Source organism: Parus major, chromosome 4 (assembly GCF_001522545.3).
Source record: "Parus major isolate Abel chromosome 4, Parus_major1.1, whole genome shotgun sequence".
NCBI classification, from domain to species: domain Eukaryota; kingdom Metazoa; phylum Chordata; class Aves; order Passeriformes; family Paridae; genus Parus; species Parus major.
The window spans coordinates 66868028-66894285 of NC_031771.1; the positions used below are offsets into that span (position 1 = coordinate 66868028).

At 62.4% G+C, this 26258-nt stretch overlaps 2 protein-coding genes across 3 annotated transcripts in view; one reads left to right on the plus strand and one right to left on the minus strand.

The window, feature by feature from the left end:
• LOC107203409 (dedicator of cytokinesis protein 2-like) overlaps positions 1-26258 on the minus strand; it is a 45899-nt gene that overhangs the window by 7651 nt on the left and 11990 nt on the right. For both annotated transcript variants that reach the window (XM_015625498.3, XM_015625499.3), the window contains exons 23-35: positions 23880-23991; positions 22481-22551; positions 21569-21675; positions 21284-21411; positions 20577-20627; positions 19832-19927; positions 1714-1812; positions 1520-1614; positions 1193-1271; positions 986-1086; positions 801-859; positions 491-639; positions 252-337 (exon numbers count right to left, since the gene is read on the minus strand). In XM_015625498.3, the coding sequence (XP_015480984.1) occupies positions 252-337; positions 491-639; positions 801-859; positions 986-1086; positions 1193-1271; positions 1520-1614; positions 1714-1812; positions 19832-19927; positions 20577-20627; positions 21284-21411; positions 21569-21675; positions 22481-22551; positions 23880-23991 (1233 nt within the window). The remainder of the gene's footprint in view (positions 1-251; positions 338-490; positions 640-800; positions 860-985; positions 1087-1192; positions 1272-1519; positions 1615-1713; positions 1813-19831; positions 19928-20576; positions 20628-21283; positions 21412-21568; positions 21676-22480; positions 22552-23879; positions 23992-26258) is intronic.
• LOC107203411 (INSYN2B protein-like) lies at positions 11463-19117 on the plus strand. The gene is made up of 3 exons (XM_015625500.2): positions 11463-12985; positions 15140-15214; positions 17630-19117. The coding sequence occupies exons 1-3, from the start codon at positions 11463-11465 to the stop codon at positions 17856-17858; spliced, it is 1827 nt and encodes a 608-aa protein (XP_015480986.1). The 3' UTR covers positions 17859-19117.

The window sequence follows — 26258 nt, forward strand, 5'->3', positions numbered from 1 at the left end:
GGGCATCACCAGGGACAGAAGCATCTCCTGGGGCAGAGGAAACAGCTGGGGCAGGCTGGCTGGGGCAGCAGAGCCATGCAGAGGGCACACGATGGTGCTCAGGCACCAGCCTTCCTCCTCACTGGTCCCTTTCCCCCCGTGGCACCTTCTGGGCCAGGGCACAGCATGAGGAGGAGTGGGATGGCAGGGAATGGTGACAGCAAAGGGCTGTGCCCTGGGGAGAAGGGACAGGGATGTCACTGCACACTCACATGCTCTTGAAAAGCTGCATGTACTGCTCGTCCCCACGGCCGCCCTCCACCTCACTGTCCAGCCTGCGCAGGATCTCATCCTCAAACTGCAGAGCGGGGATGAAGATGGGCTGAGCTTGGAGCAGCCCCTCCCCATCCTAAAGAGACGGTGCCCGTCCCCACTCCCAGGCCGTGCCACTCCCGTGGTGTGGGTGGTTCCCACCCCATCCTGCTCCCCCAGGAGCAGCCTTGGCTCTCACCCGGCTGAAGCTCCCGGTGAGCCGGTGCTCGCAGAGCATCATGTCGAAGAAGATGGGGATGGTGGACTTGCGCAGCTCCAGCTCCGGCACCAGCGTCATCTCCAGGATGGGACCCACCATGCCCGGGATAAACTCGATCTTGCGCTGGCCTGGGAGGACAGGGAGGGATGGGGGGCGGATCAACACCCGTGCAGGTTGCCATGCCCAAACCAGCAAAACCCTGCTCCCCACACCCACCCTGGGCACGGTGCTGATGGACATCAGCCCGCAGAGACCCAAAAATCCCCCATCGCTGCCCAGCGTGGCTCACCGAGGCTGTACCACATGTCCCGGATGGATGCTCCGATCGTGGCTCTCATGTCCCCGTACCTGCCGGGACAGAGGCCAGTCAGCACCGCTCTGCAGCCCCGCCTGCACACAGCCCGGCTGGCTCATCCCAAAACCCCTGACCTCGTGGCGAGGTGGCAGCCCGGGGCAGGGCGGGTGGGGACTCACTTGGCCAGAATACTGTTTCTTTTAGCTGGGGAGAAGTTCTCCAGCTGCAGAGAGTCCTGGGTGAGGAAAGCCACGGCCAGGTGGAAATAGTTGTTCCAAAGCTGCAGTGGAAGCACAGGGATGAGTGCCGGGCTGGGTGGGCACGGTGACCTGGGTCCTCTCCTGACCCACCTGGCCCAAAGCAGGACTGAGGCAGCTCGCACCCACCTGCAGCTCGAAGTTGCTGTTGCTCAGGAACATCTCGGTTAAGGTCGTGGCAAACTGGTTGATGGCACGCAGGAATTCCCTGGGGCGAGTGAGCACAGGCACTGAGTGAGGGCAGCATGGGTGTGCCCACTGCCCATCCCGGTGTGCCCACCATCATCACAAAGAGGTGGGCAGCTCCTTTGTGCCCACCTCAGAGCAGATAAACCCTGTCCATCACACCAGTCCTGCATGTCCGGAGCCGTGCTCCAGTGCCCGCCTGCCCTGAGGCATCCCGGGCGCTCACACCCTCCCCAGCAACCCCCTGCGGGTCCCTCCGCAGCCCCTCACCGGTTCTGCACCATGTTCATCACCACCCAGTCACCGGGATACACCGTCTTCCCAATCAGGTCCTTGAAAAGGATAAAAGTCTCCATGAGGAAGTCCTGCAAGGGAGGGAGAGATGTCAGGAGCTGTGCTGGACTGCAGTGCCCTCCGGGGATGCTGTGAGGGAGGTGCTGGTGTTGCCGTGGGGCAGCACTCACCATCAGCTCCGGCCGGGAAGGGAACGCCTGGATGTAGGTGCTGTAGTGATCCTTGTCCATCTGGCTCAGGATGGCAGCCATGCAGGCCACGTAGTGACTCTGGGGAGAGGAGCTGGTCAGGCCCTGGCACCATGGAACAGGACACTGTCCTTGCTCCTCCAGCCAGTTTGTGACCCAGAGCCCCAGCTGGACCTTCCCTGATCCCTTCTTCCCCAGCTCCCCAGACCTCCTGGCCCCTTCATGTCCAGTTCCCAGACTGTGTATCCCACTCCAGGGACAGGATGGCTCCTGCACCCACCATGATGCCAGGGGGATTCAGGTGTAGTTACAGAGCTGTGCTGAAGCAACTCTGTCATTTTTGAGATAATTTAAGGCCTTCTCTGGATGAAAAGGCATTTTGAAAATGGCAAGCAGGTTCCTTCTGGAGTGCCTCCAGTGAAGGGTCCCAAACAGAGCCCTTAGCTCCACTCCAGGAGGCTCCCGGCTTTGTAGCAAGACAAGTGGAGCGTGCACGAGCGGGATGCTGCCTGGAAAGCTGTCCCAGAGATACATCCGAGGCTGGAAACGGTGGGAAAGGGCAGCTGTTTCTGGGATAATGCATGCTCAGGAGGCGTGATGGCCCTGCCGTGTCCCAGTGTCACTGACGGAGCTCTGTGGGTGGCTTCAGGTGCCAGCCCATCCCCAGAGACTGCCGTGCCGTGAGCCCTGTGAGGGCGGCACCGGGCGCTGGCCACCGCTGCCCATCCCGGGTACCGCAGGCACCTTCTGGCACTGCCGGAGCTTCCTCCTGGATTCCGGCGGAGACGGAGCCCCGTTGCAGCCCCAGGCCGGACCTTGCCAGCGACGTGCACACCAAAGCGGACTGTTCGGGGAGGGATGTGGCTGCTGCCGGTGACCGAGGGCTCCGGGAGCCCCTCGGGATGGGGAGCAGCCCACCGAGAGCTGCCGCGGGGAAGCAACGCGCTCCCTCGGCCAGCCCTGACTACGAGGGGTTTGCAGGGAATTCTCTTGTGCGAAGCAAACAGATCAAACCCCGACAGCTCGCGGTCTTTTGGGAATCCATGCGGTGTCACAGCCCCGCGGCCACCCCGCCGAGCGCTGCCCCGCGCAGCAGCACCGGCACGCCGGGGGCCCGCGGGACCGGGGCTCGCAGCCACCGCAGCGCCCGAGCAGCGCTCTCCCGGTGCCGGGACCTCCGGGGCTCGGCTCCCGGGCGCCCTCCTCCATCGCGGGGCTCCGCCCCCCGCCCCGCTCCGCCCCCGCCGGCTCCGCCTCGGTACCGGAGAGCGCGCGCCGCCCCGCCCCGCCGAGCCCCGCCCCCGCCGCTGCCGGACCCGCGCCGCCGCCGCCGCCGCCGCCGAGCGCCAGGTACCGGGCGGGATGGGGAGGAGGCTCGGCCGGGGAGAGGGGCGGCGGCCGGACCGGCTGCTGCGAGCATCGGCCCTGCGATGCCGGCCGGTACCGGGACCCCGGGCGGCCCCGCAGCCGGGGCGTGGGAACCCCGGTGCCGGGAGAGGCGACACGGTGCGGGGAGCCCCGAAACCGGGACTGCGCGGCGGTGCGGGAACCTCGGGGGCTCGGGAGCTGCGCGGGTACCCTCGGCCCGCGGGATGCGCGGGGGCCGGCGGGGCCGGGGCGACGAACCGAGCTGGGCTGGCGAGGGGGATCCTCGGTGTCCCCGGGTCCCTGGGGGTCGCGGCACCTCCCTGTCCTACTCTCCTTTGCTGCCCGCGAGCAGGAGCTGCCCGGGAACAGCTGGAGGCACGGGGACCGTGGCACCGCGCACCGAGCATCCTACGGCAGGCACCGTGCGCCGAGCACCCCGCACCGAGCCCCCTGCGCTGGGCACCCCGCACCGAGGTGGCCGCCGGTTGCCGTGGCGGGGGTCTCTGGGGGACACAGCCGTGCTGGAATGGTGGCACGGTGTGTAGTCTATGGAGGTGCATCTGCGGTGGGAGCCGCTGTGTTAGAGGGGCCGAGGACCCCCACGTCTTCCAGCGCTGCCGCAGCCTCGCCCTGTCCGCCCCTGCCCGTGGCCCCGCCGCTCTCCGGGGTCGCTGCGTGCTGGAGCCGCTCTGGGGAGCGGCCAGGCGGGCTCATCTCCGCTCCCCCTCGTTAGGAACGCGTCCGTCAGCCGGGGCTGTGCCGGGTGACACACGCACACGCAGATCCAGGGATGTCACTTTCGGTACCGCGCGCCGCGGTGACGCCGGCCGGGGCTGGAGGGATTCAGCCCACGTTGCTCCCGGCAGCTCCCGGCGCCGCGCTCCGAGCCCGAGGCCTTGCGTCCGCCGCCGGGGCTCTGGGATGCGGGAGCGAGCTCCAGGCGGTCCCGCGAAATGGGGATGCGCCGGTCCCTCCCGGGGTGTTCCGGTCCCTCCCGGGGTGCTCCGATCTCGGTCCTCCCCGCGGGAACGCACACAAACCCCGCTGGAGCTGCGGCTGCCGGCAGCGGTGCGGGAGAGGGGCCGAGGTCTCCGCGGAGCCGCTTTCGTGTTTGGGAGCACGAGGTGGACACGTATGAGTAACCACCGGCCCCGCTGTGCCAGCACGGGGACATACGGGGACATCGGTGTCAGCTGCTCGCTCTGAGGGGCACGGCGGGCTCAGTGCCAGCTCACGGGGATCTCCACACTCGGCCCCTCCCGGGGGTACGGGAACGAGCCCCTCGGGGACGCGGGGACCGCCGGCTGCGCTCCCTCCCGGCGCTGCTGCCCGAGGAGCGGGGCCGGGAGCAGCGGGGGGGACCCTCGGGCACAGCCGGGCTGAGGATGGCACCTCCGGCCCTTCCCTGTGTCCCCTCTCCGCGGGGAGCGTTCGTCCTTCCGGCGCGCTCGGAGGAACGGGGTGGATTTCGTCGCAGAAGCTCCTTTGGTCTGAGGTTGTCTTCTTTACAAATGATAATTATTGTAATTATTTAATAGCATGGTGGCATCCAGAGGCCACAGATAATTAGTGTGTCTATTCCTGTCCCTGCTAACAACACTACTCCAGTCCTAACCGGTGCCGTGGGCAGAGCCTGCCTCGCGTGTTTGTGGAGATGCTCCGTAAGGTCTGGACTCTTTGGTGGTGGGGAAACTGAGGCACGAGGCGAAGGAATTTGCCAATTCCCAAATTCCCCTGGTAGCCAGCGTTGTCTAAAGCGCATGGAGATAAAGAGGGGCAGGCTGCTCGATGGCGTTGGGAGTGCACTTAAAGGCAGGAATTTGTATTCTGGAAGGACGTTCTCAGTGCTGGGAGCTGCAGCTGCAGAGGCTGTGCCGCTGGCTGCCGGCACCGTGGCCAGTGGGTGCAGGGCTGCCCCAGGGGGTCCCTGCTGCACCCCAGACCGAGCCCCCCGAGCCCGAACCGCTGTGTGCAGGGGCGGCTGGGGCATTGCAGGAACTGCTGGGCGGTGAAGCCTTTCCAGCTTTTTCCAGACGTGTGCTCTGGGGACAGTTGGTGGCTTTCTGATGCCATTTCTGGCCTGTGAGGGAGCCCACAGAGAGCCCTTGTCGCTCAGGGTCCCCTGGCCCAGGCAGCTGCTCTGCAAGGTGGGGAGGTGGGCTCCAGATGGGTGCCCAATCCCTTCTCCAGAGCTGAGACATCCTCCCTGGAGAGCGCAGGGCTGCAGATGAGCTGGGTCTCCTGTGGCCAAAAGTCGCTGTGCCATGTCCCACTTCCCTTGTCCTGTCACTGCTGCAGGATCAGCCCGTGCTGGAGATGCCAGCAGAGCCCTGGGTTTTGGTGCTGGGCACCAGCCGAGCTCTCTGGGCTGGATCTCCATCACAAGCATCTTCCCAGGTCCGTGTAGCCACACAGGGCATCTCCAGGGCTCAGAGGAGGATGGTATTTCTTCCCATGTCCCATTCACTGAGAAGGAAGCAGCAGAGCAGGGTGTTCTTCCTCCCAGGATGATCTCTCCTGCAGCCCCAAGGGTGGCACTGAACCACAGCTCCAGGGATGCTCACCTGCTCCTGCAGGATGCGGCTGAGGGAAGCCTTGGGACACAGAACAAACTCCTCCTGAGCTGGTCCCGCTCTGCCCGTGCTCCCCCAGGCAGGTCACTCCACCTCTTCATGTCTCATTAAAGCAGTGATTCCAATGCTCCTCTGCCTGGCAGAGAGGTGGGAACGCCAGCAGGTAGCACAGGAAACAGAGACACCACTGCCATGACAGCCGTATTAGCATCCACGGGAGACAGAGGAATAATTTGGCTTCTGCAGCTTCTGAAGGCTCGTGCAGAGGCTTTGTACTCCCGTCTCCCTGACCGTGTGCAGCCCTCATCTGCAGCTCCAGCACATCCGCAGTCGGAGGGGAGCGATGGGAGCGGAGTTGGTGACCTCCATGTGCCGGGAGGATGTGACTGCTCCTTCCCCGGCCGACGGGATCCCTTCTGTGGGCACGAGCCATGGCGCGTGCGGCCAGGCCAGCCGGGAGCCTCGGTGGCCCCAGAGAGGAGCCCGTGGGGTGGCCGTGGGTGCTGGCACCGTGGGGAGGTGGGTGGTGGGGGCTCCCTGCCTCGGCCGGGTGGCAGAGCCTTCTCCTGGGCCCCGTGGCTGGAGAGTGACTAATGTTCCCGCAGAGCACTTCAGCCAGTGACCTACATAGGGATGAGCGCGGATCCCTCTGCTCCTGCTGCTCGCACTGGGACCCGTGTGCCGGTGCCACTCCCAGAACCCCCGGGCGAGGCTCGATGCGAGGCTGGGGGCACTTTGGGGCACCCCAGGTGTGGCTCTGGTGGCAGGGACAGCACCTGTGTCCTCGGCCAGGCCAACCCAGGGATCCAGGGGGGCTGCAGTGGTGTTTGAGCAGAGCCTTGAGCGATGCCCAGAGGAAGGGGATCAGGTACTGCGAGGTCCATCAGGGACATGGGGAGCTGGCCTTGGGGACAGCAGCCAAGCTGGACTCGGGGAGCGCTGGGAATGTGGCTGGAGAAGGGACATCTCCTTGCTGGGGATTGTGAAAGCTGAGCACCGAGGAGGGAGAAGAGCTGCTTGAGCGGAAGCTCTCCATTGGCACGAGTACAGTCGGATATAAACGGGCCGTGATTAAGTGCCTGCAGGAAATGAGAAGGTCTGTGAGGCTCCCAGCAGCCGGCTTCTGGAAGAGCCTCCAAGAGAAGCATGAGGGCAGGGCATGAGCTGGCTTCGTGGTGGAGCTTCCTCAGCGAGGAACCAGATTTCGGGTGTGCAAGCTGCCCGAGGAGCTGCTCCAAGTCCTCCATCCTCGAGTCCCACACATGCTCTGATCCGAGAACAAACGCCTCGAGTCCTCCCAGAGCCAAGGCGGGATTATGCTCTGCTGTGATGTGTCACGAGCCTGGTTCCTGCCCCTCCAGCGCCTCATCCTCCAGTGCTGCCCCGCTCCACTGCCAGCAGCTCCTCTCTCGCCTCTGGAGATCAGGAAAATCAGACGTGCTGCCCCACAGGGGCACTACCTCACGAGCAGAGCCAGGTCATTCACTTCTCTCCTCTGCAGTTCCAGGAGAACCTGACTTCCTCTCTCATAAATCTCATCTCCTGGCTTTCTTTGTCCTGAGAAGAAGATTTATGTGTCTGCTTCGTTTTTCCCTCTTCCATGGCATTACCGGCAAGGGTGAGGGAGAGGATAGGTGGAGAAAGGGCAGAAGCTGGCAGGTAACTTTCCAGACAGGGTGGTGTGAAGCAAGGCTCTGACCTCTGAGGTCAGCCCTGCACCACCAGAGATGTGTCCCATGATTCAAACCCGGCAGGTTTAGTGCCTCTTACTCACAAAATTCACCACCCATCAGCGCTGGCAAAGAAACCCAGTGCTGGGGCTCCCTAAGGGGTGTCCATGAGAAGAGATTCCTGATGTTTCCTCAGCTCCTGGGATCACTCAGAGGAGGAGAGATCATTCCCAGCTGTGTGAGCATCCAGCAGAACCCACTGCTGCAGAACTCATCCACTGTGTCACTGTGGCATCACCTGTTTTCACCTGTACATCACCGATGTGACCTGCTGTCTTATCCATGTGCCTGGAATTCCTGTAGGAACCAGAGGAGAAAAACTCTCAGACCTCAAAAAATTGCTGAGATGGAGGGTCCAGCACTGTGCAAAACCTTTCCAAGCTGTTCCTATGCCAGCTGGCCTCGCTTTTTAAGGAAGTTGCTTCTCCGACCTGCCAACACGCATTTCCAGCTGCTGGGAGTGGAGCTTGGAGCTGCCACCCAGAGCCCCATCCTGCACAGCTTCTGCTCCATTCCCTCTGGCCTTTATTCTTCCTTGCTTTTCATTTTCTCCCCTTTCCTCAGTTTCTCTCTGTGGTCAGGTGATGGTTACGAGCAGAGATGTGCTGGTTAGCTGGTTTTAATCCACTTAATGTGTGCCACTTTGCTTTTGGGATCCTGCTGCTTTCTTCGCTGAAATGTCAAATGCCTCACAGAAACCCGAGTCTGCTTCGCCGAGGCTTTTACCTCCACTGACCAAACTTGGAACCTCGTCAAGCCCGGCAGCAAATGGGTTTGATGAGCAGTGTTCTCCGCAGCCCCGCGCTGACTGGCGTGGCTGGTTCATGCTGCCGTCCTTCAGAGGGGATTACTCAGGCACCAAACCCATTCCCTGGACAGTTCCAGCCCACCTGCATCCCCCAGGTCACCATGCCAGGGCTCTGTGGCTCCCTGTCCACCAGTGACCACCCCAAGGAGGACCCCAATGTCCTGCAGGGCACATCAGAGTGGAGCATCAGGGCTCCTGCTTCGGCCTTGGGAGGTTGTGCAGGTCTCTTCTGGAGGGAGGAGTGACCACCCGGGGTCCTCTTGGAGTAGACCCTGGGAGGGGCTGTGGTGGGCTCAGGACCTTGGAGGGTCTCCAGCAGCGGCAGGATTGAGGCGCTGAGCCCAGGTGTGGCTGGGTGCCAGGTGCATCTGAGATGTCCTTTGGAGCCATCAGCAGAGCTGGTTCCTCACATTCAGGGACAGTCCAGGAGAGTCCATCAGACAGGGCAGCACCATCCTGATCCCATCCCACACCAGGACTCATTATCCATGCTTGGAGATGTCGGTGCGCTGCAAACAGCGCCCGAGCGCGGCACTAAATCCAACCCCAGCACAAAGAGAACGCAGGGATGCGTGGGAGGGTCCTGGCGTGGGTGTTTGACATCCTCAGAACTGTTCCCAAACGGAGTTGCTCCATGTATAATTTATAGGCTTCCCTTTGTCCTTGTGGCTCGTCTCTGATCTCCCGGCTGTTCGGGAAGGCCGAGGGTGCTCCGGCGAGGCCTCGCTGAGCGACAGCGCCGCGTTTGCTGCGTCGGCAGGGGAATGGCCTTGTCCCACGCTGCGTCAGCCACGGCTTGGCGAGGGCCCCGTGGCAACATCACAGGGCTGGTCCTGCTCTTGGACCGTGCCAGCGGCGCTCCTGCCCCGTGTCCAGCCCCTGGAGCCGTTCCCAGCTCCCTTTGCCCCACGCCCCCATTAAGGAGCCCTCCAGAGCGGGCTGGCCACACGCAGGCTCCTCTGAAATGCTCGGCTCCAGCACGGAGATGTGGCCAGCGGGTCCCCCTGCCCTCAGAGTGTTGCCCTCCCTGGCATGCCCACAGCCGAGGATGCTGCCGGGGGCCGGGGGCACCAAGCTCTGGGCACCGGACAGAGGTGACACTGTGGCACAAGGACAGAGGTGACCCCACGTCAGGCGTGGCTCATCCCACGGCCGTGGATATCCTGGCAGGCTCTGCCCAGGCCAGCGTGGGTGCCCGTGGCCCGGCTCAGGAGGGATGTGGTGATGCAGGAAGCGAGGACGGGCTCCTCTGGCTCCAGCCCCAGCCAGCTCGCTCCTCCGCCTGTTGCTGTCCATACTAACGAGGAGCCCCATCCCATCGCTCGTCTCGTCCTGCCTCGCAGACATCTCCGGGTGTCTGGGCACGGCTCCAAGCTCGGGAAAGGAAAAGCGCCGGGCGGCTGGGCGGCGCGTGGAGCAGCATCCCGACGAACACGGAGCAGGGTGCGCGGAGGCGCCGGGGCGTGCGGGGCCGGGGTGGGCGCAGGGAGAGCTGTAAGAGCCCCCTGCTCACGCTGGGTCAGCGCTCACTGCCGGCCTGGGCGGGCACGGGGCACCGGCAGGCAGCGCTTGGAAGTTTGGCTGTGCCGGCACTGGGGACTCCGGGCTGCTGTGCTGAGTCAGCGCTTCGTGCCAGCAGGAGCAAGGCAAGGCAGGGAGGGGGCCGGGGGTGCTGAGCCGTGTGTCCGTCCGCAGTGAGGGCAGGGGGGCCGCAGAGCCAGCGGGGCTCCTGCCTCGGCGTGCGGAGAGAGTGCGGGGACAGTGCGGGAGCACCGGGCTGTGGTCTGGGGCGGGGACCACGGGGATGTGGGACACGGGACACGGCGTGGTGCGGCAAAGCTGAACCACTGCTCGCTGCGGCTGGAATCTCTGTCTTTGGCTGTGTCCCAAAACGAGCCGACGGCTTTCCCTGCGACCCGGGACATCCCAGCAGGGCTCCCGGTGTGCCCCGTGCTGCCGGTGCCCGGGCAGTGTGATGGGACGGGGCAGCCGCCGGCGGCCCAGTGGGCAAAGGCAGAGCCAGGTGGGCACGGGGGTGGGTGCTGGGGGTACGCCAGAGCTGCGGAGTGGTTCTTGCAAATGTGGGGAGGAGGAGCCCTGCAGAGCCCTGCGGGAGCGATGGCAGGGACGGGGACAATGGCAGGGACCAGGATGGGGATATAGCTGGGTGCAATCACCGCTGTGACCCCGGGTCGGACCGCCTGTGCCGACTGTGAAGTGCTGCTGGTGTCAGTGACATCCCCCGGCCTTACAGAAGGTTCTCCCTCCTGCTGGTTCTCATGTGTCTGAAGCCACTCCGTGTCCCCAAGCCACTGTCTCGCCGCTGCTCACAGAGCTGATCCCCCATGCCTGCAGCCCAAACAGCACCTCTGGTGCCCAGTCCGGCCACAACCACACATGACACGTCCCCTGTGCCTATCTGGCCATGCCTCACTCGTCATGGGTCCCCTGTGTCACTGTGGCCATGCCCCAGGCGGGATGGATCCCATGTCCCGTGCGGGATGGGTGCTCCGCGCCTTGTCCATCCCCAGCAGAGCTGGTACCCGTGTGCCCCGTGTCCATCCGTCCGTCCCTCCCGGGAGCCCCTTGGCCCGGCCCCTGCCCTGCCCTCCCGCTGCCCGCGCCCCGCACACGAGGCACCAGCCCCGGCGAGGCAGAGCTATTTTTAACAGCCGCTTCTGCTTGATTTGAGCTGTGAACTCGGAACGTGTTTATGCTAAAGGGCTTTCTTTTCCCTTCTCCCTTTGTGCTGAGGAGGCAGCGCCGCAGATCAAAGCCTGTCTCTTCGCGTTTGGTGATGGTGGGCTGGGAGGGAGCCGAGGCGGGAGAGGCCGGCAGTTCCACGGGGACACTCGTGTCCTCGGGGGCCGCGGTAGCTCTGACGCACCTCTCTTTGTCCCCGCAGGTCCGGGAGCCATGGGCGGGCACGGCCGGCACCGGGCGGTCCTCAACGGGCTGCCCTGAGCCCGGGCGGCCGCGGCGGGACGATGGGCTGCGGGCGCCGGCGGGGAGCCGCGGTGCCGGCCAGGGCTGTCGGGGCGGCGAGCCGGGGGCTGTAGGGCCGGGCAGCGGGCAGCAATGCCCGGCGGCCCCTCGCCCACCTCCCGCCCAGCATCCCCTGTCCGTGGCGGCGCGGGATGAGGCTGCCCGCCGCCCCAGCAGCTCCGGGGACGGCTGCAGCCCAGGGCTCCGGCCGCCGGCGCTCGGCCCCCCGCGCCCCGCCGCAGCACCCCGGCCCCGCGGCCCTGAGCCATGGTCAGCCGTGAGCCCGTGCCCGGCCCGGCCCCCGCCGGCGAGGGCAGCCAGGAGAAAGCCATGACGGTGCGCTCGGTGCTGCTCAACCGCGACTCGCCCGACATCGAGAGCCGCCTCAAGCGCCGGCGCAACCGCACGCAGCAGGTCCGCTTCAAGGACCTGGTGGAGGCCGGCGTGGGGCGGGCGGACAGCCCCCCGCCCGGGCCCGCTGCCGACCCCGGCCACAACACCCCACGTGCCTCGCCGCCCCCCAGGGACCCCCCTGAGCCGGCGGCTCTCCGTGCCTCGCGGCGCAGCTGGCCCCAGGCGCAGCCGGGCTCGCTGACGCTGCCCATGCCCAGGAAGGCGTGCATGAGCACCGCCATCCAGACCTCCCCCAGCCTCCAGAAGCCCTTCCCGGCCCCCCAGCCCCGCAGCAAGAGCGTCTGCGATGTGGCGGGGGATGCGGTACCTCCCGCCGTGGCGAGCGCCCGGTGTCCGGGAGCGGCCGTGCCCACCGTGGCCAGCTGGGCCGTGCCCCCGCGGGCCCCCGGCAGCCTCCCCGCCCATGACCGCACCGCTGCCGTCGCCCAGCACGCCAAGGTGCGCCGCACGCCCCCACCGCCACCACCCAGGGACCCCCCTCCCCCTTACCAGGGCACTGCCGGGTGCCCCGCCGCTCGCTGCGCCCCTCCGGTGCAAAGCTGCACCTCCGAGCCCTGTCCGCCATCCCCAGCCTGTGCCCAGCTCCGCGGGAGCCCCCGGGGCAGCCACGGAATCACTCCACGGCCGGCCTCCGTGCCCTGCGGCCAGCCCCGGCCGCCCGCCGAGCAGCGGGGGCTCGGCCGGAGCGACTCGGAGCGGACCCTGCCCTGCGGCCGCCCAGCAGCTCCGTGCCAGCCCTCGCCGCACCGCCGGCAGCCCGTCCCCTCCACGGACACCCAGAGCCTCCGCCAGCCACCTCAGGGCAACCCCCCGCGGGACCCCCCGCCACCCCAGCACCAGCTCTGCGCCGCGATCTGGGGGGGACCCTGCTGCGCCTCGCCAGCCCCCATGCCACCAGCGCCGGGCTGGCACGGCTCGGCCGCCGCCACGCCGGACAAGACACCAGCTGCCCTCGGTACCTGCAGCCGGCTCCGCGCCGCCGAACCCGGGCGTGGCTGGGCAGGGCCCGAGGGGCCCAGGGAGCCGCTGTCCGCAGCCCCGCAGGGCCCCGGCGTGGGGACACAAGCGGCCGGGTGGGCAGCGGAGGCCCCCCGGCACGGACAGCCCTGCCTCGCCGCGGAGCAGCCGGACACGCTACACCACGTCCAGGACCTTCTGCAGCTGGTGGTGGTGGCCAAGGGGCCGGTGGGACCACCAGCGAGGGCCGAGGATGCCCGGACATCTCAGGGAGAGGGCCCAGGTGGGCCCGGGGAGCAGGGGGACCTGCATTCCCAGCTGCAGTCCCTGGAAGGGGTGCTGGAGACCAGCCAACAAACCATCCGGGTGCTGCTGGACGTCATCCAGGACCTGGAGAAGAAGGAGGCACAGCGGGATGGGTGAGTAGGAGGGGACAGAGTGGGGGGCTGTGGGGACAATGTCCCCAGGGGCTGGGGATGTAGGATGGGGGACCCTGACAGAGATTTGGATGCTGCTGCCTCCTGAAGGTGTTTCTGAGAAACTCAGAGCTGCTGTCCATGCGCACGTGGCTCCATGTCCTGGTTCGAGGTTTCACAGGCCCACAGTGCCTTCCCCGTGCCCAGGGATGGGTGCAGGGGTGCAGGTCTGGGGGATGAGGGGGTGCTGGGCCCCTGCCTGACTCTGGTACAGTTGATTTGTCCATTGGCCACTGGGAGCAGGGATCTGGAATGTCACATCCCAACGGCAGGTTTAGCCAGGCACCACATCCCTGGAAGGACCTGTGGCACAAATCCAGTGGCTGGTGCCACCACGATGGGTGTGGCTGCATCCCGGGGAGGTGCCCAGCACCTCCATCCTGCCCTGCCCAGGACCTGTCCCGAGGGGCAGGGCGTCTTTGGCCTCCCAGGCAGATTTGCCAAATGGTGCAAGGTGTTCTCATAAAGGCCTTAAGCTGAAACGCTCCAAACTCATCTCACACGAGGGCAACCAACAAACCCCCAAGAGGTGCCGGTCCTGGCATCCTCCTGTAAAATCTCTGTGGCTTGTTCCTGATGCCCAAGATTGCTGTGATCCATCTGTTAGATCAGATGGGTTTGGCTGTGAGTGAAGCACAGAGCTCCCTGGAGCACTGTCAGCAGGGAGGGACCCCTCGGGGGTCCAGGACACCTTAATTAAGACCTCAACTCCATTTTCCAGTCAAAGAAGCAAACGAGATGCCCAGAGATAGGAAATCCAGGGATAGGAAATGGCATAAAACATTATCCTGGTGTCCTTATGCTGCAGAACAGCACGGCCTCGTTTGCCACAAGTCAGATCCCAGGTGCCCACTGCACACCAGAGCAGGGCCACCAGCCCTGAAACATCCTGGCACCGACCCACAAACATCCCACAAAAAATTATTTATATAAAACATGAAAGACCATCCCAGGAAGAGCTCTCCCTGCAGAGGGGGGCTGTTGTACAATGCCAGAGCCGCAGGCACACACACATATACGTACCACATATATATTCATATATATATATATATATATATATAAAGGGCCTCACGATCTAATTCAGGTGCTGGCAGAATAAATCCCCATTGCAATGTGTAATTTGGTGCATTAACAGACCCAGTTTCTGAGGGCTGAGAGCAACCGTGGTCAAGGTCGAGTAACTGGAGGAAGATTTCAACGAGGAAATCTGATGTGTATGTGGGACGTGTCCTTTCAGCTGTGCCCCCAAAATCCACAGCCCTGAAGGGGCAATGGAGATATGGAGGAGTCCCAAAGGGACCAACAGCATTCACAGGGCTCCTTTTGGACAGAATGAGCAGGGACCAGCAGGGTGCAGGAGGATCCCAGTGCAGCCCTTGGGATCAGGGTGTCGCAGGGTTGGGGTCTGGCACCAGTTTAAGAGAAATGTGGGGTGAAGACCCCTTCTGTGGAGAGGAAGGAGGATGTAGCCACATGAGCTGAGCCTGGGCAGGAATCCACTTAATCCAAGTCCTGTGCACCTTCCCGGAGGAGGAGAAGGATGCTTTGGTACAAAAGCATCAAAAAGATGAATTCCGAGTCTGGCGTAGGCTGGAGATCAGTCTGGAGCATCTCCCTGTGCCCATCTGCCAGGGCTCCCTCCACGGTGTGTGGGGAGATGTGTGGTGACCTGGGGGCTGCACAGGGACCCTCGGGATGAGGATTGGGATGGGAATGGGAGGGGGGGACACACTGGGAAGGGTTTGGAGGTTCCAGCACCGGTTTGCTCCCATCAGAGAAATCTGAGAAGCCAAGAGCCACCTGGCTTGGTGTTAATTGGGATCAAATGGGAGGAAAGGGGCTGGGATCCCAGAGAGGAAAGGGGGTGGGAGCCAGGGAGGAGAGGAGATCGGTCCCAGAGAGGAAGAGGAGCTGGGATTCAGGAAAAGGGTTGAGATACAGGGAGAAGAGGGTGTGAATCCCAAGGAAAAAAGGAGCTGGGATCCAGAGAGGAGAGTCCTGGCTGCTGGGCTGGGTGCACACAAGGGACCAGGGTCAGCAGAGGACACAGACAGAGCCAGACTGAGTCTCCAAGCTCACAGCACATCTCTGTCACAGGCGACACTCGTACCGGACCGGGCAGGACATCGCCAACTGCGGGACCTGCCGGGACTGTGCCTGCATCATCTACAGGTGAGGGCCAGCCCTGGCTCCGAGCATCCCCCGGCTTCTGATTCCCTGCACTCCCACACTTCTCCACTGGCTGTGGGGCAGGAGGGGGGGTGACAATCCTGCACCTCCTGTCCCCGTGTTGGGGGCACACAGACCACTCTTGGGTGTCTGGGCTGTCACTTGGGCTGGATCTGTCCCTTCCTCCCCGCAGGGAGCGGCTCCTGCTCCCAGGATCAGCCAGGGTGATCTCCATGGAGGAGCAGCAGCTGGAAGGGGGCTGCTCTGGCACGATGGCAGAGCATTTATCTCCCGTAACAGCAATCTATCGGGGAAGCCTCGCTAGCGGCTGCTGCGTGGGCTCGCTCCAAATGCAGGCTGCATCCTGTTGTCCCTGTGCCAGCTCTGCACAGATGCTGCAGATGGGTTCCTGCCCCTCGCTATGGTTTGGGAACACAGGGCCTGGGCTCTGCTTCCCAGCATTGGCGTGGAAGCCCCTTCCTCTGCTGCGCTGTCTCCTCAGATCCCATTTGGTGTGTGGGAAAAGGCATCTCGTGCCCTCCCAGCATCATCTTTGGGGAAACTGGGAGGGTTGCAGTTTTGCTAAAGCTTTTCTGCCCTTCCTGGGTGTCCTTCTGTCCCTCTGGCTGTCCCCTCTGCAGTGCAGGTGGCTGGCCAGGCGTGTTCCCGTTTTGCTGTTAATTAAGCGGATGCTGTTAGCGCTGGGATGTGTAGGACACGGTGAGCTGGTCCCAAGCCATACTCTGGTGCCTGACCACCGTGGTGCACGTGTGGGCCACTGCCCTGCCATGCTCAGTGCACCCTCCTCAGGGCACCTCAGGCTGGGGGTGCCCGGCTGGGGCCCCCTCGTGTCCCTGTGCTCAGCGGTGCTGCTGCCCCGGCTCTCCTGCTCCCCACACACCCCTGCTGCAGCTCATGGGGGACTTCAGGCTAATTAGGCCTGACGATCCTGTCTCCACGCAGCATGGCAGTGGCACAGATGTCACATCTGGGGGAGGTGGCTCCCCGGAATGGCCATTCCCGCTGAGGACTCGCTGTGGGTTTTGTTGCCACCCATGGGGTGAGGAGAAGCTCTGGGGGGACACAGGGTGAGGGAGCACCCCCAGCACCAGAGCCCAGGGATGGCCCATGGAGGGGATCAGACCTGCCTGCCCCTGTCCCATCTCAGGGTCCCACAGCGGTGCCGACCCCTCCCCATGTCACTGCAGAGGAGTTGAGGTCCCTCCCCGCGCTGCCCCCTCCATTACGGTCTGCACCCCTCGCCCTTTCTTCTAGAAGTGGCTGGGTCGCTCCTTGTCCTCGGAGGGGAGGTGACAGGAGGTGACAGGAGGTGTCAGAGCGCCGGGGGGCTCGTGGGGCGCTCCCCGTGTGCGGGGCGGCCGCGCCACGTGCGCGTTCCCGGGCGCACTCCGCGGCACCTCGGTGATCCGATGGGACATGGCTGGTGCGAGGAGATTGACGTTTTTTCCGTGTGAGGGAACATCGCAGCACGTGGCTGCCAGCAGCCAGCCCGCTCCACAGGGTGCTGCGGGGACACCGGGGGCTGCGGGGACACCGGAGGCTGCGCGGACACCGGGGGCTGTGTGGACACTGTGGGCACAGCAAGGGCTGGAGGGGACAGCAAAAGCTGCAGGGAGCTGTGGGGACACTGAGGGCTCCAGCATTGACAGGAAAGCTGAGAGCTGTGGTGGAGGGCACAGTCCCCCTCACCGACCCCAACCCCAGCTACCCCACTCTAATTCCTGCCCGTGTGATGGGAGCCTCGCATGCTCTCGCTGCTTCCCGATGCTGCAGCTGTCCTCAGCCACGACCCCTGCGATGCACAGCCCCTCTCCAGGGGGCTCATTGCTCACAGGGGTCCCGCAGACCCCCGGCTCGCCCCCACCACCTCAGCACTGCTCCCCATCCAGGCCAGTGTCCAGCTCTTGCCGGCCACACACAAAACATTGTCAGTGGGGCTGGAGACAGAGGATGGATCAAAAGGATGGGGCAGCTGAGAAGGAGCCACCCCAAAAGACCCCGGGCCACGAGGTCAGGCTGATACTGATCCGTCCCTCTGGTTGAAGGGGGAGCAGGGATGCTCCGGCGGGATGGGGAAGGATTTGGGATTTGGGAAGGATCCAGCCCTGGGGCCCCTCAGAGCCCACAGGGGCTGTCTGAAGGCACACGCAGCAGGATGTCCCCTCACAGGGCCGCACTGTGACCCCAGAAAGTCCGGCCATGTCCCTGTGCCACCTCGGGAACACAGCAGGGCTCAGCTCTGGGCGGCGTGCCCTGCCTGGATGAGCTCCCTGCGGGCTCATTTGGGAATCTGAGCTCGCCAGGGGCTGTGTTTGGGTTGCCAGGGGCTGTGGCAGGCGGGGGGCTGCGACAAGGGGATGCCACGCTGCCCCCTGACACGGTCCCCGCGTGCCGCAGCGTGGAGCACGATTTCCGACAGCAGGAAGGCCGCTTCCAGCGGGTGCTGAGCCACATCGAGGGCGACACGGGGCCGAGCTCCCCCCCGACGGCGCTGGGGGCGGCGGGGGTGGCGGTGGGGGCGGCGGGGACCACCTCACCGCCCGGCCAGGAGCCATCGCCCGTGTCGAGGCTGCCGGCAAAGCTGGACGTGAAGAAATCCCGGCGCAAATGCTTCTGGTTCCTGTGAGCGCAATGCCCGGTGAGCCCGGAGCGCGGGGGCACCGTCCCGGCACTGAGCCCCTGCCCACCTCTTCTCCCTCCCTCCTTCCCTCCCTCCCACGGTAGGGTTTGGGTAGCACCAGCTTTTCTATTTTTAACCATTCCGTTGAACGCGGGGAGCTCGGGTGTGGAAACGGCGAGGGGAGCAGCGGCTGTATTTAAGGAGAATTCAATAAATTCCACGGAGACGCTATTTTTGTTACATCCTCTCCCGCCTGTGCATTTCTGTTCTGGAGGAGGATGAGGATGAGGAGGGGGCAGCGGCTGTTTCCCTGTATTTCCCTCTGGTTTGCCCCAACCCAGGCTCAAATCGGTGCCCATCCCTGCACCCCACAGAGGGTGCTGCTCACCCATCCCTCCCATGCAGGTTAACCGGGAACACCGAGGATCTCCACTGGTCAGAGACAGTGGAAAATGGTCTCTGTGAATGGCCTGGAGAGAGGAAACCTGTCCCCAAAACCCGCGGGTGGAAGGGTGGGCTGGGCAGGGGTCTCATGGGTGGGGAAGATGATGCACTGGCTGATTATAGGGAGACAGGAATGAGGAGCTCAAATATCCCAGGCTCTGTGGGGCTGCCACCAGAGGGAAAACTCGGCATCGGGATCCCAGAGCAGCAGCGGGTGTCTGAGCACACCCTGAGGAGTGGCCGTGGTGGGAACAGCCACAGCTCTCCCAGCAGGGAGACATCAGGAAGGGGAACATTGTCCAGCCTCCTCCAAAAGCACTGGCCACCCCCGGCCACGGCGAGCGGAAGGGAATGCAGGGTGGGTAGGTTTGGCCAAATATTCTCTATTCCCATATTCTCTAAAATACGTGAATGTTAATAATCCCCTAAACACTTATTTACATTATAAACTCTTAAAGCTTCAAAGGAACTGTCGCAGGCTCTTCTCCCAAACATTTCAGTCCCATGTCCTGGTGCCCACACCGCAGCACCCCAAAGCAGGAAATGCACACAGGGTTAAAGCCCGTTCCGTGTGCCGGGGACACCGCTGGTACAGCCGGGACAGTGGCCCGGGGGCACAACTCCCTTCTTGCCCAGCAGCAAGGGGATGGATGGAGAGATGCTATCCTGCATTTCTGGTCCCCTCAGCCCTTCCCAGCTGCTGGAGCAGCCTGGGCTGGGGGTCTGGGACCCCCGATTGAGGGCGGGGGCTGCGGCAGCAGCACGGGAACCACGGGCGGTGCTGGGAGAGCCCCGTGGAGCCACGAGCGAGCGGCAGGAGCGCGGCACGGCCAAGGGTCCCTCCCTGCTGCCGCGGGCTGCGCCGCATCACCCTCATCCCCCGCATCCCCCCACCGCCTCCATCGCTGCCCCTGAGTCACAGAGCCTGGGAACGAGGGAAAAAAGCAGGATGGAGCCCCAGTGCGACCCCGCCTGCATCCCCTGCCTGAGTCACGGCTGAATCATGGCCCGGCGCTGGGACCGCGGCACGGCCCCGCTCCGGCTGCCCGCAGCCCCCGGGCACGGCGCACAGCGAGCCTCGGTACAGCCATTCCCTGCTCCGGGCTTCCAGAACACACACCAACACAGCTCCACGTGCCCAGAGAGGATCTCGAGTCCCCGCTGTCCCCCCAGGGGCTCTGTCCCCTCCCTTCCCGTGCGTCCAGCGTGCTCCTCATACACTCTCAGCATGTAAAACTGCGATGGTTCACCGGGATTAGCTGCTTGTTTTTCACTGCCCCCAAAACTGCTTTTCCTGCACCTCTGCCCCTGCCCACTGCCCGCTGCTCTCCGGTTGCTCCAGCCCTGCTCCCAGCACGGCTCCTGCTCTCCCCTGCATCCACCGCGCACATCCCTGGCATCCACCCCCATCCTGCTGGGTTGTGGCAGCAGGGCCAGCGAGGAGCAGAGCCAGTCCCACACCCCCAGACCCCAAACCGGTGACACCTCGCGCCTCTCCCACGCGGCCCAAAGGGAAGAGGCGCAGTGGGACTCACCCTCAGCGGGTTCTCCCGGTCCAGGACGATCACCCTGCGATTGACCGTGTGGAGCAGCTGCCCCAGCATCACCTGGATGTGCTTCTTCACCTGTGCCTGCAAGGTAAGAGGTGTCAGGGCCATGGCAGGGCATGTCCCAGCTCTGGGGTATGTCCCAGCATGGCTCATTCAAGGGCTGGTGGCACCAGGGATGGAGCCTGATCCGGAGCTGGTGTCAGATGTTCTCCAGCCTAAATATGGGATTTGGGATGTCTGAACAGCTCAGCCCTGTTTCACCTCCCTGGTAAAGTGTCTGGGGACAGTGGGGAGAGCTGAGGATGGCTGAGGATGATGGGGATGGCTGCACTGGTGCTGGGCAGGCAAAGGTGGGTTCAACTCTCATGGGGCTGAACCAAGAGCAGAATCCTCTCCCAAGAGTGTCCCACCACACTCTCCATAAAGGCTATTTCAGGTTTAAAAGTTAAGCCCGAAATGAGACATTTCACCATAATTTCTGAGCTTTCCATCCCAATCCTGGGCTTCCTGGTGGATTAAAGAACCACCTCACCCTCCCAGGACACAGTGTCCAACTCAGCTCCCACAGCCCAGTCACTGCACTGCAGGTGTGACACCTGAACCTCCCAAGGGCCCCCAAAAGGGACCCCAGAGCAGCCAGGAAGGGCAGGAACAGAGGAAAGCTCCTGAAAAGCCCGAGCACAGAGCCCTGTGCATTCCCAGAACATTGTGTTGCTGCAGGGACACTCACCAGCTCCGCGTCCCCACGGTCCTTGTGCCGCACTCGCAGCTTCTCTGCGCTCTGCAATCACCAGAAACAGGGCTGAGACCCCCAGGAATGGCCCCAGCCCACCCCAGACAGGCCACAGCTGGGTGGGTGGGTGCCCACCATGTCTCTGCCTCACATTTGGGGCCATCACTCTTTATTTTGGAGTGTGATACTGCCCCGATATGGGCTGACTGGCAATCACTGACCAGTCTTCCTCCCTGCCCTCACTTTCTTCATCCCTGTCCTCACTTTTTTCCTCCCTTCCCTCACTTTCTTCCTCCCTGCCCTCACCCTCTTCCCTTCCCTCACTGTCTTCCTCCCTGCCCTGACTTTTCTCCTCCCTTCCCTCACTTTCTTCCTCCTTGCCTTCACCTTCGTCCCTTCCCTCATTTTCTTCCTCCCTGCTCTCACCTTCCTCCCAGCCCTGCAGAGCTGGTGATGTCCCCACCACCCTCAGGTCAGTGTCACCCCTGAGTCTGGAAGTCCCTTCCCCACTCATGCAGATGCTGGGCAACCCACGAGAAACTCACTGAGGTGAAAAACACGAGGGTTTTTCCCCACCCTGGGCATGTTTCTGCTGGGATGGTGACACCCACAGTCCCCTGGCTGACTACAGTGAACTCCTGGGCTGGAATTGGTGCTTAACCCCACTCAGAGGGGTTTGGTCAGGTCACTGATTCCTGATTTACCTTCTGGGCCTGGTACAGCACTTCCAGGATGCTGCTGAGCAGCTCGATGCAGGCATCCTCCTCCTCCCCTGCCTGGATCAGCTCCTGCAGGATGGGCAGGGCCGCCTGCAACACCAGCTCCCGGCACTCTGGGGGGACAAAGGGGACACAGGCATGAGGGAATTGTCCCCATCTGTGGAGCCACCCCGGGCACACGAGGGGTCCCTGCTCAGGGACTCATCCCCATCCCCATCCATGGCCTGTGGGTGGGCTCAGCGAGGACAGTGCCACCAGGACCGCTCTCACCGTGGGACTGGAAGGCTTTGCTGCTGGCAATGTGGCTCAGGGACTGCAGCTTCTGCCTCAGCAGGCGTTGGGGCAGCAGGTTCCCCACAAAGTCCCGCAGTACAGCCCTGCCACCAGGAGAGGAGTTAAACCTGGAGTGCTCTGAGGTGCCTCAGGGAGCTGAGATTTCGTTTCAGATAAGCATTGTTAAAGTGAGAGGCATGGTGCAAGCCATGTGTGTGAATTTTGACCTCCTGCTTTGGAGGATGGGCAGTGTGAGCCCTGGATGAAGCTGTCCCACCCCAGACCCCTTGTGAGGAGTTCTGATTAGGTTTGAGCCCCTGGGGTTTCTCCCTTGCTGTGTTTCTAGTGGTCCCTGACCCTAAACTCCACCCTGGTTCTCTCCCTTAAAACCCCTCACCCTGCCTTTGTTTGGGGCTCTCTGTCACTGAATCTGAGCTTGTTCCCATGCTGAATAAATGGTTTCTTGAACAGAAGCCCGTCTCGTTGGTGTCCCATGCTGGCTCCTGGTAACTGTAGTTTCTCTGGACACGATCCTGTGGTTGCAGAACGTGACACAGGAGCTCCAGCTTCTGGTCAGGATGGGGCTGCTGGGTGGGGGGAGCCCCTCGATGGGGCAGAGGATATGGGGCAGGATGGTCCCACAGGGCAGCTGTGCCCAGCACAGGCAGCCAGCAGGAAAACCCTGCCTGAATTCCCAAAATGAACCCAGCTGGGGCTGAGTTCCCAGGCTCAGCCCTGCCCAAGCACAGGCTGAACCTGAGCAGAACTCTCCCATTTTTGCACTGGGAAGAGATCAGGAGGTGATTCCAGACCCCCCTCAGCCTCAGCCCTGTGCTGGATGTGGGGACAGAGGTGGCTGTGGCAGGTGCTGAGCGTGACACGGGGCTGGTGGGGGCACAGGGACCCTACCCCAGAGCAGAGGAGTCAAAGATCCCAAACACGTCCTCGAGGATGGAGGGCAGATACTTGAGAGCTGCTCCCTGCAGAGACACCAGAGAGCTGCCTTCAGACAGGGCTCCCACTGCTGGAGTGTGGGACACAGACTGTGTGCCCTCCTTTCTGATCCTTAACTCTGACACCCAGAAAAACACTGAATTTCATACAATGTGAAATTCATGAGCGTGTTTTCATGGTGATACATGGAAACAACTGCTAAAGTTAGATAGAAAAGCTAAAAGTGTGAGTGTGTCAATTAAAGTTTTCTTAAGTCACTGGGTGAAAAAGTTAGAGTTTAAGTTAGTTTAGAAAGCAGGAGAAAACATGGAGGATTTAAAATGTTGTTTCTTTTCCTTATTTCTTCTTCATGTTCTTTTTCTAGAGGGTTTTGGGTAATAATGAGTGATTGGATAGAAAATGTCCCAGTGCAGCACACAGGTGATGGGTCATTAAGAAAAATAATATACATGTCTATTGTTAATTGGGTAAGAATAAGTATAAAGATAAAAGAACTGTGTAGTTTGGGGCCATTTTGTGCTTTCAAAGCCAAAGTGAGCCACAAGGCCATTCTGTACCATCAGAAGAAAATGAGCCAGATTGCAGTGAACTGAACTTGTGCAGATAGTCTGGAGAGACCTGCCAAGTTTTGTGATAACATCCTAATAAATACAATAAACAAGATCCTATCAGGCTTTGGAGTTTTCTTCCTGACCTGGAGGACTGAGATAAGCAGGACTCCCCATGAAGGAGTATCCCCAAAAAGCTCAGCTCAGAGGAGACTGAGAAATCCAGGAGTGGAAAAAAAAAAGTCCAGAAGAAGTGCAGCAGAATCAGAAAGAGAAAAAAAAGAAATGAAAAAGAATTAGTTAGAAAAAGTTACACCCAGCAGCATCCTCTGGAGCCTCCTTCCATCTGGGAGGCCGTGGGTGCAGAGGGCAGCCCCATCCCAGACCCATCCAGCTCTGCTTCCCTCAGCCCCCTGTGCCAGCCTGCTCCCAAATGCAGGGAGTGAGACCAGATCCAGGATGGGGACAATCCCCAGGAACCCTTCCCAGATTTTCCTCTGCAGGCTTCAGCACAGGGGTGGCCAGGACAGCATTTGCCCCGTGCCACCGAGCTGCTGACCCGGCTCCAGGCCACAGCCCCAGTGCAGTGAGGGGTTTGGGGTCTCAGGGTGCACAAGGGGGGGACCCTGGGGACAGCGGGGCAGCACACGGGGTGGCAGCTCTTTCTGACACCATCTGAGGGGCAGTGTCACCTCAAAAATGAACACAGACAGTGTCACCTCGGCATGGGGACAGCCAGTGGCTGGCCTGGGCACCCTCCCTGCCAGCCCACAGCAGAGCTGAGCCCTCCCAGCAGCGCCTCATACCTGGGAGATCAGCGTGGGACCCTCCAGCGGGGACCCCATCAGCTGGTTCAGGGCGAGGAAGAAACGCTGCAGGGAGCGCTGGAACTCGGCTGCCTCCTTCCCCTCGTAGAGCCTGCAATGGGCAGAGTCACCTCGCTGTCACCTCGCTGCCACCGCGCTGTCACCTCGCTGTCACCTCGCTGTCACCTCGCTGTCACCTCGCTGTCACCGCGCTGCCACCGCGCCACACACCTCCCCTGGCACAGCCACCCCACCACGCCCACAGACCCACTCACAAAAGTGCTGTTCTTTTAATTATTTTTTTTTTAAAGCCTCTTTTCCATGATTCTGCAGCCCAAAACCCTCTCAAAGCAGTTCAGCGCCGTCCCACTGGAGCAGGAACCTCCTGAGCCCTCCAGCCCTCCTCACCAGCTGGTCCAAAGCAAACAGAATGTGGGAATTTTTAGCCATGGGATGTGCAAAGCTGCAGGAAAACTGCAAAGCTGAGGTGTGAGCCCAGGAATAAAGTCACTGCAATGGGCAGTGTTCGAGGTAATTCCTCCATCACCGACAGCAAGAAGTGGCAGGGAAAATGTACAGAAATCCTGGAATTATGGACTGGTTTGGGCTGGGAGGGCCCTTGAAGCCCATCCAGTCCCACCTCCTGCCATGGGCTGCTCCAAACTCTGTCCATCTTAGCCTCAAAATCCGGGGGCACAACGAGCACCGGCAGGGAAAGTTCTGCCACCCTCGGTGATGGCGAAAAAGCAGAAGCAGCCAGAGGAAGCAGCAAGGAGGAAGCAGCGAGGGAGAGAAGTCACCACGGTGCCATCGGGGTGCTGGGGGGCCCTGAGGGGACACAGGGAGGTGTCCCAAGGTGGAGGACACTGCCCTCAGTCATCCTTGCAGCTACCTGGGCTCCTCACAGGAGCTGCAGGCGCTGCTTTTCCGGCTCCAGCAGCAATCCCAGACCCGGCAATCTGCAGCAACTGACTCTAATTACAACCCAGTTCCTGTCGATTACAGCCTGTACAAATTGCAGCACGTTCAGAGCACTTAGAGGATCTGAGGAGCCCGTGTTATTGCATGTTGAGATTGCTGAGATAAAGGGAAGCTATATAAAATAGCTAAATGTCCTCAGGGATGTCTCTGTTCCAGGCAAACTCATTCACGGGGCTGTTTGCAAACGCGCCGCGTAATTAATTTCTCCTGCCAGGAGCGCTCTAAGCTGGGAATCTGCTCCGTGTCCTCATGCAGGAGGGAGAGGCAGGTGCTGGGTGTGATGTTCTGGAGAGCTCTGGAGCACCCCGGAGCTGTGGATGGGACGCTGGGAAGGGATGGAAGCGGGGATGGAAGCGGCGAGGACAGACAGGGCTCGAATCACACAGTTAATACACAGCGGGGTAAAGTGAGGTGTGACAGTCCCTGGGGGCACAGGGACCCCAGCACAGCTCCTCATTTCCAGTGGGAGCACCCACAGGGACCCTGACACATCCTGGGATTGGGGTGAAGGAGGCAAAGCCCTGAGTCCCCCCAAAAAACAAAAACAAGCTGCCTGCCGAACCACAGAGCCTGAGAACAGGGTGATCCCACTGCTTTTGGTGCCCAACCCACTCAGGGAACCCTTGCCATGTGTGTGGGGGTCCCTCCCTGCCCACCTCACTGCCCTTTGTTCCCCAGGACACTTTCGGTGCTGCGTACGTGGAACGAAAGAGGAACGCCACCGGCTTTTTCTGGTTAACACCCATGGCTGTGCTCTGATTTCCTCCTCTCCCACGCTGGCCCAAAGGAGGGGTGCTCATCCCATCACCCACACGGGGATGTGAACCCCACACCCACAGGGAACAAGTGACACCAGGCCTGTGGGGACACCGGAGGTGCCTGGGGGTACCTTGACCTTTGAGCCCACTCCTCTGCTCATCACAGGATCAGGGAAAGAACCTCACAGAGCCCCCAGCTCCACCCACCGACCCTCACTGGGCCCCAGGAAACCTTCCCAGCACAGCACCAGCCCTGCAGGGGCACTGACTGCCCAGGACATTTTGCCATCTCCAATGTGGGAGGATTTTAAGAGCTCATTGGAAACCCCCTGTCAGGGGTTGCTGGGGCAGAGGTCACTGTGGGGCAGGACCATTGCTGGGAATTTGGGGTGGCCAGAGAGGTCTCTCACCCCGAGGTGGAAAGCACTGCCCACTCCCACAGCGGACCACCCATTGTGGCCAGCAGCACCCAGAGGATGGCATGAAGCTGGAAACGGCCAGAATCCTCCAGGAGAGGATTCACAGCCAGGGAGGAGCTGCCTGAGGAGCAGCCAACACAGCCAGGGGTGCTGGGTGCCAAGCTGGGTGCCACAGCAGCCAGCACCAGCTGGGCTGAGCTGCCACTGCGACTGCCACTGCC

Excerpts from the sequence above, each read along its gene's own strand:
- LOC107203411 (XM_015625500.2), top strand. The coding sequence starts at position 11,463 with ATGGTCAGCCGTGAGCCCGTGCCCGGCCCGGCCCCCGCCGGCGAGGGC. Across the intron at positions 12,986-15,139 it reads AAGGAGGCACAGCGGGATGG|GCGACACTCGTACCGGACCG; the intron begins GTGAGTAGGAGG and ends TCTCTGTCACAG. Across the intron at positions 15,215-17,629 it reads TGTGCCTGCATCATCTACAG|CGTGGAGCACGATTTCCGAC; the intron begins GTGAGGGCCAGC and ends CGCGTGCCGCAG.